Source organism: Setaria italica, chromosome VIII (assembly GCF_000263155.2).
Source record: "Setaria italica strain Yugu1 chromosome VIII, Setaria_italica_v2.0, whole genome shotgun sequence".
Classification (NCBI taxonomy): Eukaryota; Viridiplantae; Streptophyta; class Magnoliopsida; order Poales; family Poaceae; genus Setaria; species Setaria italica.
In genome coordinates, this window is record NC_028457.1 from 38,996,116 (window position 1) to 39,011,094 (window position 14,979).

General features: G+C 44.3%; 2 protein-coding genes across 2 annotated transcripts; both read left to right on the forward strand.

Moving 5' to 3' along the window:
• Window positions 1–3,037: 3,037 nt before the first annotated feature.
• LOC101774837 (UPF0481 protein At3g47200) lies at window positions 3,038–4,378 on the forward strand. Its single transcript, XM_004980827.1, has one exon. It carries the CDS (start codon window positions 3,038–3,040, stop codon window positions 4,376–4,378), a length of 1,341 nt encoding a protein of 446 aa, XP_004980884.1.
• A 3,934-nt stretch (window positions 4,379–8,312) lies between these two features.
• Window positions 8,313–10,305, forward strand: LOC111258369. The gene is made up of 2 exons (XM_022829601.1): window positions 8,313–8,394; window positions 8,745–10,305. The coding sequence occupies exon 2, from the start codon at window positions 9,529–9,531 to the stop codon at window positions 10,297–10,299; it is 771 nt and encodes a 256-aa protein (XP_022685336.1). The 5' UTR covers window positions 8,313–8,394; window positions 8,745–9,528; the 3' UTR covers window positions 10,300–10,305.
• Window positions 10,306–14,979: the final 4,674 nt, after the last annotated feature.

Genomic DNA, 14,979 nt, shown 5'->3' on the forward strand with positions numbered 1-14,979 from the left:
TGCAAACCCTTTCCTTTCTCTCTTCAAGCCATCTACACTAGCTACACCCACTCCCTAATAATTGAACAACAACTTGGGTGCAATTTCTAACCAGATGTACAATGCGGTTGTTGTCAGATCTACATCTTGTACTGATAAGAGGTAGAGATTGTACCACCAAGAACCAACCATGTTGTTACGTGCAAGTATGTTTAAAATGATACCACATCCTAGTTCGGACTAGTTTTGAATATACAGTAGGAAGAAGAAGCAGATGAAGAATATATGCATGCACATGTGTTAGATGTATTAAAGAAGTAAGGAAAAGGTACACCAACAAGAAAGAACAGAGGGGAGAGTTGTCCCAACCAACTAACATAGTGGACCACACACATAAAATGACAAATTGTAGACAAGTTCTTGGGAGTTTCTGAGCCCATCTCCAGATGCGAACGCTGTTGAACACAAGGGTTTCGTCTACAGGAACATGAAGGCCATCGTCGCCGTCGCCGTCGCCTCTGCCATCACCGCAGGACGTTGTAGGCATCGTATGTAGGGATCCTCAAGTTTCTCAAGGTTGTCCATTGATCTACGATGCTGTAAGATGTTATAGTTCAGTTTTTGTAAACTAATTAAGGCCCAATTTTTCCAAAAGAAAATTTGTGAATGCCATTTGCAGAAGAAAAAAAATATAATGTCGGCGCCATCTTAAGCTTCTGATTACTGATCTGTAGCTTGTTCATCGGTGTTGTCTATTTGTCCGTTGGCAACGGGATTTGCAACTCGCAAGCTAGCAGTGTGTGTGGTTACCTCTGGATCCATCACACACATGTGGTTACCTCTGTGATAATGCATAGCTTACACACTGCTGTGGCCTGCAAATCCTTTGATACGTACGATATAACGTGGTTGGTATAGTGCTTACACACTAGCTCTACATATAGATGAAAGATGATACCACCAACCATGTGGATAAGTACGATTTATACCTAATTGGGACTAGTTTTGAGCAAGCTCTTGGTGTTCTACGCATTTCAATATGGTAGGAAGCAGATGAACGAAGTAGGTAAAGGAGGTACCGACAAAAACTAATACAGATACATACTCTCTCTGTCCCAAATTATATATAAGCCGTTTTAGCATTTCTAATCATTTTTGAATACGCCATCCTATCTATACGTGTATGGCTCTCTGCCCCTCGATCTCCATCCAAAGGTTTCGTAATTCTGTAGTGCATCGACAGCAGGTAAATTAGGACACATGTTGTTTTTAATAATGGAAAGAGTTCCAGTTTCATCCCTTTAACAAAAGGAAATTGGTCTGCAACGTTATTACACATATAAGCTACATGCACCACCACATAAGATTCAAACAGAGCATCTAAATTTGTTTCAGAGTTTCGTCTGGTAGCTCTCCATAGGGCGAGGCCCCTTTTGCAGCCCCAAAATGTTAAATTGGGTTGACGCTTTGTAACTTCCTGGTGGATCCTTTCTCTCTTCACCTCCCTGTCTTGTTTTAGGTCCTTAGCTTCCCTTTTTATGTTTTTTTGTTTTATGTTCTTTTATGTTCTTTTTCTTTCCTGTTTTGGGTGTCGCGTTGTATCTGTTTTACCTTTTTTTATATATAATCAGTAGGGGTCACCCTCCTGTTTCTTCAAAAAAAAAAAAATAGAGCATCCAAAATATCAGAAGCCAATCCGTAAACTAGACATCCATCCATGAGAAGCAAAAAAAGCAAAGAATTGATGTCTCCAGTGATTGGCAATATGCCTGGATTATCATCTCCGTTATCTCATCATTGCACTGCAACATCGTCCATTGCCGAAGCCAATGCGTTCCCCCGAAAAGAATCTGCATAAAAGTTTTTGGTTAGCATTTATCATAAACAACATTATTTCTTGAGTCAAATTGCCCACCACAAAGCCGCTGCGCTCCTATCAATAAGTGTGGGTTTGGTCTTTACCCCGCCTGTTGTAACCATTGAGGATCAAATCCGAAACAAGTAAAACATTGCCGCAGCACGGAGCCGGGAGGATGAGGAAGTGGCAAAAAGGGCCCCCATGCTAACATGGTTCGGGATAAATTGAATATTGTTGGCGTAACTGCTGTAGATCTTGTCGTGACTGAAAGACAGCAGCACAAAGAACTGGTACGTGCATGCATGAAAACCAGAAACTATACAGAAACGTTGCCATAAACCAAGTGGGCAACTGGAATGCTCTCTATATAAGAGGAGCCTTTCAGCGGCTCACTGACCTAAGAAAGGCTGTAGTGCTTCTGCTTCACTGTAAGTGGTTTTCCTTTCTCTTCTCTCTTTGGTCTCCCACTGACCATTAGTGTAGTATTTATACAAATTAGCGCACTATATGTACAAGAGCTTTTTTTACACAATACTAGGTTATGCTAGTGTTAAAAAGGATTAGTGTAAAAACATCTAATACTTGAGATAATTGTATTCTAATAAAAACTTCACCAGTGGTACAAGGGTATTATGGGAAAAGAATATAAATAACATATACGTAATATATTTTGTTCTCTAAGAGGGTAACATATTTCTCATTAATTAATTTGATAAGGTTACAATGGTCCATTAATAATTTAGTAATAATTACTATATTTTCCTTTCTCTATGCTATATACTACGAAGTGGTAGCTAGTATGGAGCACCGTAAAAGAGCTCCATAAACAATGTGGTGTCTCTCATGCATGACATTAGTTCTGATATAAATGGGAGTACGTCATCCCTTGTATAGTTTTCTCCGTGACATGTGTTTCTCGCTCTCTTATTGTTTGACTCTTCATTTCCAATATATAATTAATTGTTGTCCTGCAGTGCTTATTGCAGAATGGAACCCGCTGCAGCAGCATGGGGACAACCTTGCCAGTTTCAGCAGGCGAACTACTGGACCTTTGAAGAAGAACAAGCAGCTGCCAGCAGCCTCCCCATGGAGTATGCGTCCATCGACATACCTTGTACGTTCGGCCTCCAAGCATACGTTCCTCAACCTTGCGTAAGTCAGCATCAACACCAACAGCTGGTTGGGTACTATGAAGGAGCCATGCAGCATGATCCGACTGATGAGAAAGGAGAAGAACAGGAGTCATTTCAGGTTGCTTTGCACAGAATGAAAATGGAAATATACCATTACACATCTCCATTTCTTGTGTTCCAGAAAGTAGTGCGCGATTTCGAGGATGGTATCGGCAAGATTGGAATGAAGATGCATAGATACCCACCAAACATTCGAGATCTCGGTGACTGGTGCACCGTGCCAAGGATCGTGGCAATCGGCCCTTACCATCATGGCAGACAACAGCTGAAGGAGGTGGAGCAGGTGAAGCATGTGGCTGCCTACCACTGCATCCTGGAATCCGACCACTCACTCCGGGAGGTCTACGATGCGGTGGTCTCAGCCGCGCACGATGCCCGCCACCTCTACAGCAAGGATGTCATGGCAGGTATCGATGACGGTGACTTCCTGCCCATGATGTTCTTTGATGCTTGCTTCTTGGTGCAGTACATGTTGTGGCATACCAAGCGTGGTAAGGAGGAGATGGATCCGTCACTGCGCAGATGGTTTTCCTTGAACCGCAAAGTACTCCGTAATGACATCATGCTTCTTGAGAACCAGCTCCCCTGGGGAGTAGTCAAGGCCGTCATGAGGTTCAGGCGCGCCTCCTTGACGGGGTTCGTGTCTTCCTTGAGAGGCATTCTGCAAAACCGCATGGTTTTCAAAGCGGAATCTTTCGTCTTGGATGACAGATACAAACCACCACATCTCCTTGGCATCCTGCGGCACCACATTGTAGGAAGTAGAGACACCGAGAAGCCCGATGTTGGTAACATCGATGGACTATCACTTTCTGTTAGTGCCATCGAGCTTGCCGAAATCGGCATCAAGCTCAGAGCCAATGAGACAACAGAGGTCATTAACATGGGCCTCAACAAGAAATTGTTCTTCGCCGAGCTCTCGCTGTCGCCGCTGTCTCTCAATCAGGCGCGCGCAATCCGGCTTGTCAACATGGCAGCTCTCGAGCTATGCATGAAACATTCTAAACAAGAAGACTCCGCTGTCTGCTCATACCTTCACCTCCTCTCCATGTTGGTGCATAGGGAGGAGGACGTGCAGGAGCTGCGAGCAAGGGGTATCCTGCAAGGAGCAGGGCTCACCAATAAGGAGGCGCTCAACTTCTTCACAAGCTTTCAGAGTGTCCACGGATCCTACAGTGCCATCGTCATGATACAGATTGAGAGCTACAAGATCGACAGGCGGATCCGGACCAACGTGTATGCGTTTCTTTACAAGAACAAGAAAGTAATCTTCATGGTCTTATCCACCATTGTTGCAGTTGTCAGTATCTTTGGTACACTTATCGGCATCTTACTAAAACTCAATTAGTCTTTCAAGTAAGGCCTCCCCTTGAATGTAACATGTTCGATCTGTGCTTTAGTTGTTAATTTCTTTGGTTTGCCTAGTCCCTGTATGTATCTGAATACCATTTTGAAGTAAAATGTTGCTGGCTCCATCGTTATCTTTTTATTTTCGAGCTAGTCTGCGGATCTAGCAGCAGGAGCCACAAGAGACGATCTAGCAAGGAGCTCGATTCACTGTCACTAATATATCTGGAAGAGACTATACGTTGGTGGCGTGCATTGTTTTTCTTCAAGCCCGGCCCTCTCCACCAACCCCCTAATGGATCAACAACTTGTGTAAATTAAAATTCTAATGAATTATACGATGGTAACATGGTTCGTGGCATGCATGATTGGTTTGCCTCAGCGGATCTAATGGCTTCTCAGCCCAAGTGATTGGAGCATGGCATCACGACAATGTGGGCAAACTAATTGAATAACTAACATAGCATATCATATACACTACTCCGCAGAGCTTCATCACCGCCCGGCTCCAAACCGGCGGCGGCCTTCACCGCCAGTTTAGGATTCGTCATGAATTCACCAATTGCTAATTGCTCAAGTGATTTCGGCAGTGATGGGGTTATCCCATCAGCACCGGTTCTAGAACCAGCAGTGAAGGCCTTATAAAAAAAATTCCTGCCACCCCGCCGCCGCTACCCTTGCCGAACGCCCCCACCACCCTACCGCCGCTGCCACCCCGGCAGCACGCCCCGCCGCCGCCACATCGTCACGAGAGAGGGGGAGAGAGAGAGAGAGAGAGAGAGAGAGAGAGAGAGAGGTGGTGCACCTGGAGCTGAGAGAGGTGGCCCTGCCACCGCTGCTGCCCGCTGGATCCGGCCGGCCGGCCAGCCGCGGGCCCGCCAGATCTCGTCACTGCCGCCGCCGCATCTGTGTTTCGGTCGCAGGGCAGCCCGGCGGCGAGAGGGACGGAGGGAGGGAGGGGCCAGCGAAAAGATATCTAGAGCCCAAGTGGCAGAGACGGGGGCAATGGGGGGCCGGGGGTCCGGGGTGTGCCGCCTCCTCCGCCCGATTCCGAGGCGTCATGGCCTCCACCTATGACTGCGACGCCTGCGGGCTGGAAAGTACCCGACGGTCGGCGGCGGCGGCTCTGCCCCGTCCTTGTGCGCGGTCCCTGGACGGAGCTGCTGGACCGGTCAGCCTTCTCCCGCCCGGACTCCCTCTTTGTCCTCCTCGGCATCCTCGACGATTGGTCCCGGTGCCCGAAATCAAGAACCTCAAGGGAATTGTTCGGGAAAGATGACTAGATGGGTTTGCAAATAGGAGTAGTGCAATGTGAGTGAGTCTCGAGCGGACAGGGAACTGAGAATCTCGACTCCTAATCTCTGCATTCCCTGTCTGTTTTGTGAGCCACATGGAAAGAAAAATTCATTTTTTCTGAAGGTCAGAGGAATCCGCAAGAAAATTTGTTAAGGTCCTCCTTGGAAGATATTTTAGGAATTGGAGGTATGCGTTTAATGTAGAATATGTAAAGAAAGTCAAGAATGCTAAGGATGACTATGGTAGGATTTCTCTAGAAATGTGGGAGGAGTTCGTACAATAGAACAACACGCCGTAAGCAAGAGCCCTGAGCGAAGAAAACACGAGGAAGGCTATGAAAGCTGCCGAGAACCCACATCACTTGGGTGCGGGAGGGTACACGGCCAAGATGGATAAATGGAGGAGAGAGGAAGAAGAACGTAGGTTAGCTAGTTTACCGGATTTGTTAGCAAGCTTGGATGAGCGCAAAAGGAATTGGGTGCTAGCTCGAGTTCCGGATGTTAATCCGGATGGCAAAGTTGAATTCAAACACCCATCAATAGTAGAAATTTACAAGAAGACGGGAGAACTCATCTAGTTGCAAAAAAGGGTCTTTTTCAAGTTGGACAAGGAGAGAGATCTTCTAACCACCACCATCGGAACCTCGAAGCACACTGGCCATGTGCGAGGGATGTCATCAATATTACCCTATGGTAAAGCATTCCAGAATGACCAAGTAAGCTACAAGAGGCGGGATCATTATAAGAGAGACCTTGAGGAGAAGATTAAAGAAATCGCCACGTAAAAGGTCATGTAGATCTTGGCCACCTAGCAAATACAATCGATGACCAACCTAACATCATCCGATGCTTAATCAGAACCATCCCTACAGCTTGCCAACACAACATGGCTTGCTCCGAGTAGTGCTGGTTCCATTGTAAACACGAGGTATCCTATAGACGACATACACCATGCAGGTTGGTGATACTTATTGGAAGGAAACAAAATAAGTTTCGAGAGGTCGCAACCGGCATGGCAGTAACGACATATTGAAACTTTTATATCAAGATTGTGAACTCATAAGATGATTTTATACCAATTTATATAGTTTTTGGACCACGTTTAGATATTATTAGAATTTATTTTCACTAGAAGTTTTAATAGAAGTGAGAAATGTATCTAAAAATTTTGTGAATCTTTCATGGTATGAGTTAAAATGAAACTTGTGTCTTTAACATCATTTTTCTGATTTTTCTATCTTATTTGTGAAAATTTAGTTCAAATACATGTTAATTGCAATAAACATCCTTATAATCATTTAAATCTTAGAAAATAGTAAATCACTTATAATTTTTTTTGCAATGCCTACACAACAACATATACGTAGTCTATATTTATTAAAAATATATCATGATATGTAAAACAAAGTTTAAGTAGTTTAAATTTTTTTAATCCTTCCCATCCATATAATTTGAAAAGCATTTGTGCTGACGGGTGATATAAGGACACACCAGCACAAATGCATGAGGATTTATGCTGGCATGTCCTTATGTCACCTACCAGCATAAATGGAGGTCATTTGTGTTGACGTAGTGCACCTATACCCTTTTGTGTTTACGGGTGCTAACATGCTGCAACTTAGGTTGCATCTAATCTAATATACACGGACTAACACCATGTGGCACTGGAGCTTGCGATACCAATTTTTGCCAGCTCGATCAGGCACGTGATCCATCCTGTAGCATGTGAATCTGGGTGGGGTTATTATTTTGCCTAACAAACACATGCATGTACTCTCTATTTTCTTTATTTTTTATATGATACCTTTTCTTTTGATGAAGATTAGGGATTACTTTAGTTTATTTTATATAATAACAGAGGTGGGTAGTTCATATATAGATTTAGGGAGTTACTTTAGACTATTTTCATAATGGTATAGGTGGGTAATTTTTTAGAAAATATAATAGATCCAATGGCTACGATGATTTGAATCTATCGATTGCTGGTAGGATGTTTTGCTTTTTTGTGAGAATTTCTAGGATTTTTTTTCTTTTTTTAGAATGTCCATCTAGGAATCATACGTGGTTTCACCTGGAGGCTTCAAAAGGAGCCTCCAATCAGTACTTCAATCAGTAATAGTAAGATTTTGTTATTTTTTAAATGAACCTTTTCTTTTTTACTTTTTTTAGATTCTAAACGCTTGTCATCCAGCCACAATTAAGCAATGACTTAAACAACCCTGACTGTACGTATGACTTAAACAAATTCTTGCTAGCGTTTTGTAATTCCTTTAGCCCAGAGGACAGCAGGCAAAGCACAGAGAGGAGAAACGATCAACAAAACCAAACCTACCAAGCCTTCGTTAAAACAGTAAACAACAGAGATAGCCAAGCGGTGGCGATTATCGACCCGACTACGGGACACTCGGCATATCTACTGTTTCCGTAGTGATCGTTCGGGAATGTCTCATAAACTATAAAAGTCTGTCAAGCTTTGTTTACATAGAACCTTTAATTTCTCTTCTTCCAGTACTAGTCGATAGGATTGAATATGGTTGGCGTAGCTGTACAATTTGTCGTGAGTGAGAGCAAGATGCATGGTTCCAACGGATCGGTACTTGTTGCGTGCATCAAGAATTCAAGATGGTTGCAGGAACAACTCGAAGCACTGATCTATAAAAGAGGAGCGTCCACAAGAAGGTAAGAAGCTAGGCTGTGAGCTTCTCTTCTGGCCTGCCTAGCTGTAAGTAGTTCTTGTTTATATCTTCTCTCTTTCCATTATTTGTTTTCTCACTATCTATTAATAATCTAGCATATGATTAATAACATGGTGCCTGATATATATGCTATCTAGATTGTAGTTTCTCCATCTTTTTCGATAAAAAAGAAGCTTTTTTCTGTTCAAGATCATTATCGAGATGATATAAAGACGACCTTGAATATAATCACTCCCGGCCTCTTCATAATCATACATGATACACATCTTTAAAAATGATGAAACAAAGTTTCTCCATGCATCTGTGATGTGTTTCTAGCACTCTCGATCGTGTCACACTCTTCCTGATTTCCAATTGTTTTGATCCGTGCGTGTAGCTTAACGGTTGGATCGGAGCATGGAACAACCCGCTGCTGCAGCGTGGGCACCTTGCGAGTTTCAGCTGGCAAACTGGAGCATTGATCAAGAACCAGCTGCAGCGGGCCTCCCTGCTGTGGAGTACTATGCGTCCATCGACATACCGGCCGGTACCTGCTGCCTCGAAGAAGCATCTGTGCCTGATCAGTACTACTACTATTCTGCAGCCTCACAACACAATGCTACGAGTGATCATGATCAGAAAGCCGTCAAGATCTCGAACGACAGCCGTGCTCAGAGTGTGGCCCATAAGGTGATGGGCGAGTTCAAGGAAGACATCGACATGAAGGAAGTGAAGATGCATAGGTACCCCGCATGCCTCGTTGATCTCGATGAGTCCTACACCGTGCCGAGGATTGTGGCCATCGGCCCCTACCACCATGGCAAGGAGCACCTCAAGCCGGCGGAGAAGGTGAAGCACGTAGCTGCCTGCCACTGCGTTAGGCAGTCCGGCCGCTTGCTGGAGGAGCTCTACGGCGCGTTTCTCCCCGTGGCGGACTATACTCGCGATCGCCACTTCTACGACAGGGATGTGATGGCAGGTATCAACCATGAAGATTTTCGACACATGATGTTCTTTGATGCCTGCTTCTTGGTGCAGTACATGCTTATTTTCCACGGTACCGGAGACGTAGATGAGAGCCTGAACGGCTTCTTGAGGCCTAACCGTAGCGACATCTTCCACGACGTGATGCTGCTGGAGAACCAGCTCCCGTGGCATGTGGTCGAGACCGTCGTAGCTTCATGCGCAGGCCAAAGTTATCCAAGAGATTCGTTCGTAGTGCGAGGACCTGTATGCTGCAGGACGACCATAGCGAGCCTGCCCAACAACAGACTTTCATCTGGTATGACAGCTACAGACCACCACATCTCCTTGGCCTCGTCCGTTACCACATCGTAGGACGAGGCGACATCGAGAAAATCGAGTCGAAGCCGTACATAAAGTACTCTTTCAGTGCAATGGAGCTGGCAGAGATCGGCATCACGCTCTCAGCCAACAAGACGATGCAGCTCCTCGACATGAGGCTCAATCAGGAAGGGACCGGCCTCTTCCCCGAGCTCTCCCTGGCGCCTCTGTCCCTGGACCGTGACCGTGCAAGCTACCTCGTCAACATGGCGGCTCTCGAGCTCTGCACGGTCCAGAGCTTCATGGCAAAGAAGCAGGATGAGGAAGACTCTGCTGTCTGCTCGTACCTGCTGCTCCTGGCCAAGCTGGTGTACAGGGAGGAGGACGTGCACGAGCTACGGGTGAGGGGTCTGCTGCTGGGAGGAGGAGGGCTCACCAACGAGGAGGCGCTCCGCTTCTTCACAGGCTTGCAAGGTCTCCGCAGGGGACCATACTACTTCCGGGTCATGGATCAGATCCAGATTTACAGGGGGGAGTGCAAAGGGATCAAGACCAAGTTGCATGGATTTTTTCACAACCACAAGAAAACCATCGCCGCGGTCGCCTCCGGTGTTGTTTCGGTTGGTGGGATCATAGGGACTCTCCTGTCTATCAAAAACACCCTTTGATATGAGATGTTCTGGGTTCAATTGTTGATTTCCTTGGTAATTATATAAGTATCTTAATGCCGTTTTCTAGGAAAATTTTCAGTTCCATATTAATCTTCTGATTCTCGCTCTAGCGTATTCGATTTGAGTTCATGATGTTATTCTCTAAAGGTGTGTTTGGCTGTACGTATCATTTGGTTTAGGTACGAAAAGGTTCAAGATTTTTATTTTGTTAGGTGGACTGTACCAACTCATTTAGCATAATATCATCCCACTTGGTACAACTTTCTACTAAGAAGGGTGAACTATATTGTTCAAGCAATCATCCGTGCATACATATATCACGTGGTGCACCCAACCAGACACACCATTAGCTACTTAGTACTTCTCTTATGGCCGCCGTGGAATTTGCAAACTGCATGCATGCATGCCAGGTGCCAGCTGTATACCAAGATTGAAATTTTTTAGCCAATAAATAAGTGTGGGTTGTATGAGTCGCACCGTGACTCATGTGTTATGTCACTTCTTATCAGTGACAGCGGGTGGTTGCACCTCCGATCCACTTTTTATTAGTGACGAGATTGGCTACTCGATCTCCAAATTTTATCACTGACGGGATTGGCTACTTGGTGTCACTAAGCTAATCTATTATCTATATTAATACAATAGTGTTAAAGAAACACTTCGTTCGTTGAGAACATTAATAAAAAATTAAAGGAGAATATACACCACTAGATTTTGTGAAGATAGAGTCCATGCCAAATAAGAATGATAAATATACCTAAATTTGGAATTTAAAAAACAAAAAAATAGATCCTGATTTCTATACGGATTGGAGCCAAATCACTGATTTCTATACGGATTGGAGCCTACCAAGCATGCTGTTGCGCCGGTGTAGCTCATGTCCACACGCAATTTTCCATGTGCCACAATGCAATCCATGGCCGCAAGCAAACACATTCATTCTTGCGACCTTGCCAAATCAGTATAGCGTTTATACCATTACAATTCAGGCTCCTTTTGCAAAAAATAAAACAATTTATATTAGGCCCATGATAAATAATGTAGAATTTGTCTTTTTCCACCAATTAACATGAGGATTTATAGCTGATGAAAACAAACATGATGGCTTTTTTATGCTCAAGTATTAACCTTTGTGGTGTTTGTTTTTTTTTTTCATGTCCTCCTTTGTAGGCTGTTAGAGTAATGCTCTCCTCCATGTTAATGACATTCATATTCTCAAGGGCTAAAAGTTCCTATATTAATTGGTGGGAAAAAAGAAAGAACTACCATGTTTTAATTTATCATGGGCCCATACATATTATAATGATTAACTACATCAACACTAGAGAATCCATAAACTGAGTCAAAAGTTTAGATTCAAAAGAATGAAAGAAACCCATCAATGTTATTATGTAGAGCGGTGTGGAGGTTAAGTCATTAGTCATTACAAAATCAACATCCAACATTGTCTAAAAACAACCTGCATGTATTAATTACTTCAATACTTAAGTATCAAGGAAGCCACAACATTCACTTATAGGGTTGCTCTGTGCAACAAATCTATGACGCGGTCGTCCTCGTACGTCACACCCGGTTTTAAACAAAACCGAATGCTACCTATATATATGCCACGATCTAGTTTTATACATATAGTGATATCATTAGTGAATAACAGTAATAGTATCACGTAAAGAAATATAAATAATAACTTAAAAGTCTATTAGAAATTTACATCTTAATCCTGGAAACGAAGGTTCCAAACTTCATAGGCAATCAGTTGGGGTCACGTACTCCTAGCATCATCTTCAGTAACTTCACACACCTTCGTCTTCTGAGCAGCAATAAGAAAGGGTGAGTACACTTATGGTTGGTACTCAGCAAGGTCACAACAAATAACAATTTAATATTATCTTCAAGTAATTTAATCATGTGAGGGTCTAGGCCGCTCTTAACCGTGAGCACAGCTGATCATGTGAGGGTCCAGGCCGCTCTTAACCGTGAGCACAGCTGATCATGTGAGGGTCCAGGCCGCTCTTAACCGTGAGCACAGCTGATATATCAGTTTTAGACACTCTGCAGAGGTTGTACATCTTTAACCACAAGTTGCACAAAAGTTCAGAAGAACTTTAGACCCAATCATGTTGTGCTGGCCAAGCACTTATCACACTACCGAGGTGTGACTACATGGGGACGCTACAATGCGTTTACAAAGATTCCATAATAAGAAGTAGCCCGCTAAGGTTTCCAAATCAGTAGCAGAGCATAAAACTCTTTCAAAACTGCAAAGCTACCATAGAGAAGATCAGTTTGAGGGTCGGGCTATACCTCATTTGCCCCCGCTCCTTTTTCCCTTTCGGTAAGACTACCCCAAACTAGAGTTTCTAATTAATTAGCCAAGACCAAAGTCCATTAGTTCTTCTAGTTGCACTGTTTTCCTATGTGGTCGCTCCATGTTCCAATTAAACTTATCATAGTATTGTAAATAAGCATAGACAAAAGGATGGCTAGGGACACTTACCTTTCTGCAAAAGAATCCACTGCTCAGAGTCTTCAATTCACGTTCATAATACTCTTATCCTTCAGACTTATGGGATCTTCACATCTCTTGGACTAGCGTTTCTTCTACTCGCAGCAAACATCGGCACAAACATACAAGCAAGCAAATAAAGACAACTAAGAACAGTGCACCAGTCAAAAGAAAAATTTTAAAAGAGCGTACTAAAGGATAGGGAAAGATTCTACGATCACGCAAACGATGAAAGAAACGTTGAAAATAGAACTATGGTTGACAAGTCAAAGATATTGAAATGTTTGAATTATAAAAGAAACAAAAATACTATATGCTTGATTTATTTTAATTAAATAAAATATGCACATAGGTTATTTTAGAGAAATACCCTACATGAAATTAACGGAAAGTATATATAAACAATGAAACTATGACAATCTTAGTCATATTTTATTTATAAATATTCAAGTACAAGTTATGCCAATTTAGTCATTAACTTTAGAAATACAAAGCATGTATAAGACATCTAATTGAATAACTTTGTATTTTGTGTTCAACTAAACATATTAATATTAAAAAGGCATTTATACTATCATTAAGTGCATTAACTTTATTGATGAAAACCGATGTATAATACTAGGCATCTTTATTTAGAAAAGCTAGCTATAAATAAGAATTAATTAATTAAATCTTAGTTTATGAAAATTGGGATAGAACCTCATCAAATTTTATTCAGAAAACTAAATGAGTAAGAATTAGTAAAACTCAAGTCTTTCAAGGCCTCCCTTTGAATGTAACATGTTCGATCTGTGCTTTCGTTGTTAATTTCTTTGGTACGCCTAGTCCCTTTATGTATCTGAATACCATTTTGAAGTAAAATGTTGCTGGCTCCATCTTTATCTTTTTTATTTTCGAGCTAGTGTGCTGTGACAGTATTATCAAGGGTTAATGATTGTTAGTCTTGTTGGAGTGTGGTGGGCTGAAGGAGTTGCTGGTGGCGTGGCCGGGCAGTTGGTGGGTGCACTGTAGTGGCAAGCAAGGCACATCTTGCCTACTGAGGTGGCAGAAGACAACCGGCTGGAGAAGTAAGTCAGGGTAGGGGTGAAGGTGGCGATGGGTCGGGTTGGTGAGGCAATGGATCTAGCAGCAGGAGCCACAAAAGATGATCGAGCAAGGAGCTCAATTCACTGTCACTAATATATCTGGAAGAGACTACCTTGGTGGCGTGCGTTGTTTTTCTTCAAGCCCTCTCCACCAACCCCCTAATGGATCAACAACTTGTGTAAAATTCTAATGAATTATACGATGGTAACATGGTTGGTGGCCTGGTATGCATGCATGGTTTGCCTGAGTGGATCTAATGGCTTCTCAGTTCAAGTGATTGGAGCATGGCATCGCGACAATGGGCAAACTAATTGAATAACTAACATTGCATATCATATACACTACTCTGCAGAGCTTCATCACCGCCGGTTCCAAACCAGCCTTCACCGCCGGTTTAGGATCAGTCATACAAATTTTGGCAGTGATGGGGTATCCCATCACCGCCGATTCTAGAACTAGCGGTGAAGGTTAATTAAAAAAAATCTCTGCCGCCCCATTGCCGCTACCCCTGCTGCACGCCCCCACCCCGCTGCCCAGCCGCTGCCACCGCCACCCCTACCGCATGCCCCCACCCCACCGCCGTCGCCACCCTGGTAGCACGCTCCGCCATCACCCCGTTGCGCCTGCGCGCACGCGCGCGCGCGCGCACACACACAGATGAGGGAGGGAGGTGGTGCACCTGGAGATGGGAGAGAGCGGTCCCGCCAACTGCAGGCAGCCACGGCCTCGCTGGATCCGATCGGCCAGCTGCTGCCCACCAGATTCTGTCACTGTTGCCACCTCATATGCTCCCCCGTCGCAGATCCGCGCACCGCCGCATCCGCCAGCATCGCAGCCCCATGTGCTCCGCTGCTTCTCACTCCGTCGCCGCTCCTCGCTACCGCGAGTGAGGGGCGAGCGAAGGGGAAGAGGAGGGGCAGCCGAGGGAGGTCCCGGTGGAGAGAGGGATGGAGGGAGGGGCTGGCGGCAGCGGAGGGTGAGAGATCTAGAGAGGAGGGAGGAGAGCCCAAAGTGAGAGAGGGAGGCGTGGGTGGGGAGTGGGGCTGAGGGGGGCCAAGGGGTGAGGGTGGGGGGGGGGGGGGCCC

Bases quoted from the DNA above. Each gene is read 5' to 3' on its own strand.
- LOC101774837 (XM_004980827.1), top strand. From the start codon at position 3,038: ATGCAGCATGATCCGACTGATGAGAAAGGAGAAGAACAGGAGTCATTT.
- LOC111258369 (XM_022829601.1), top strand. From the start codon at position 9,529: ATGCGCAGGCCAAAGTTATCCAAGAGATTCGTTCGTAGTGCGAGGACC.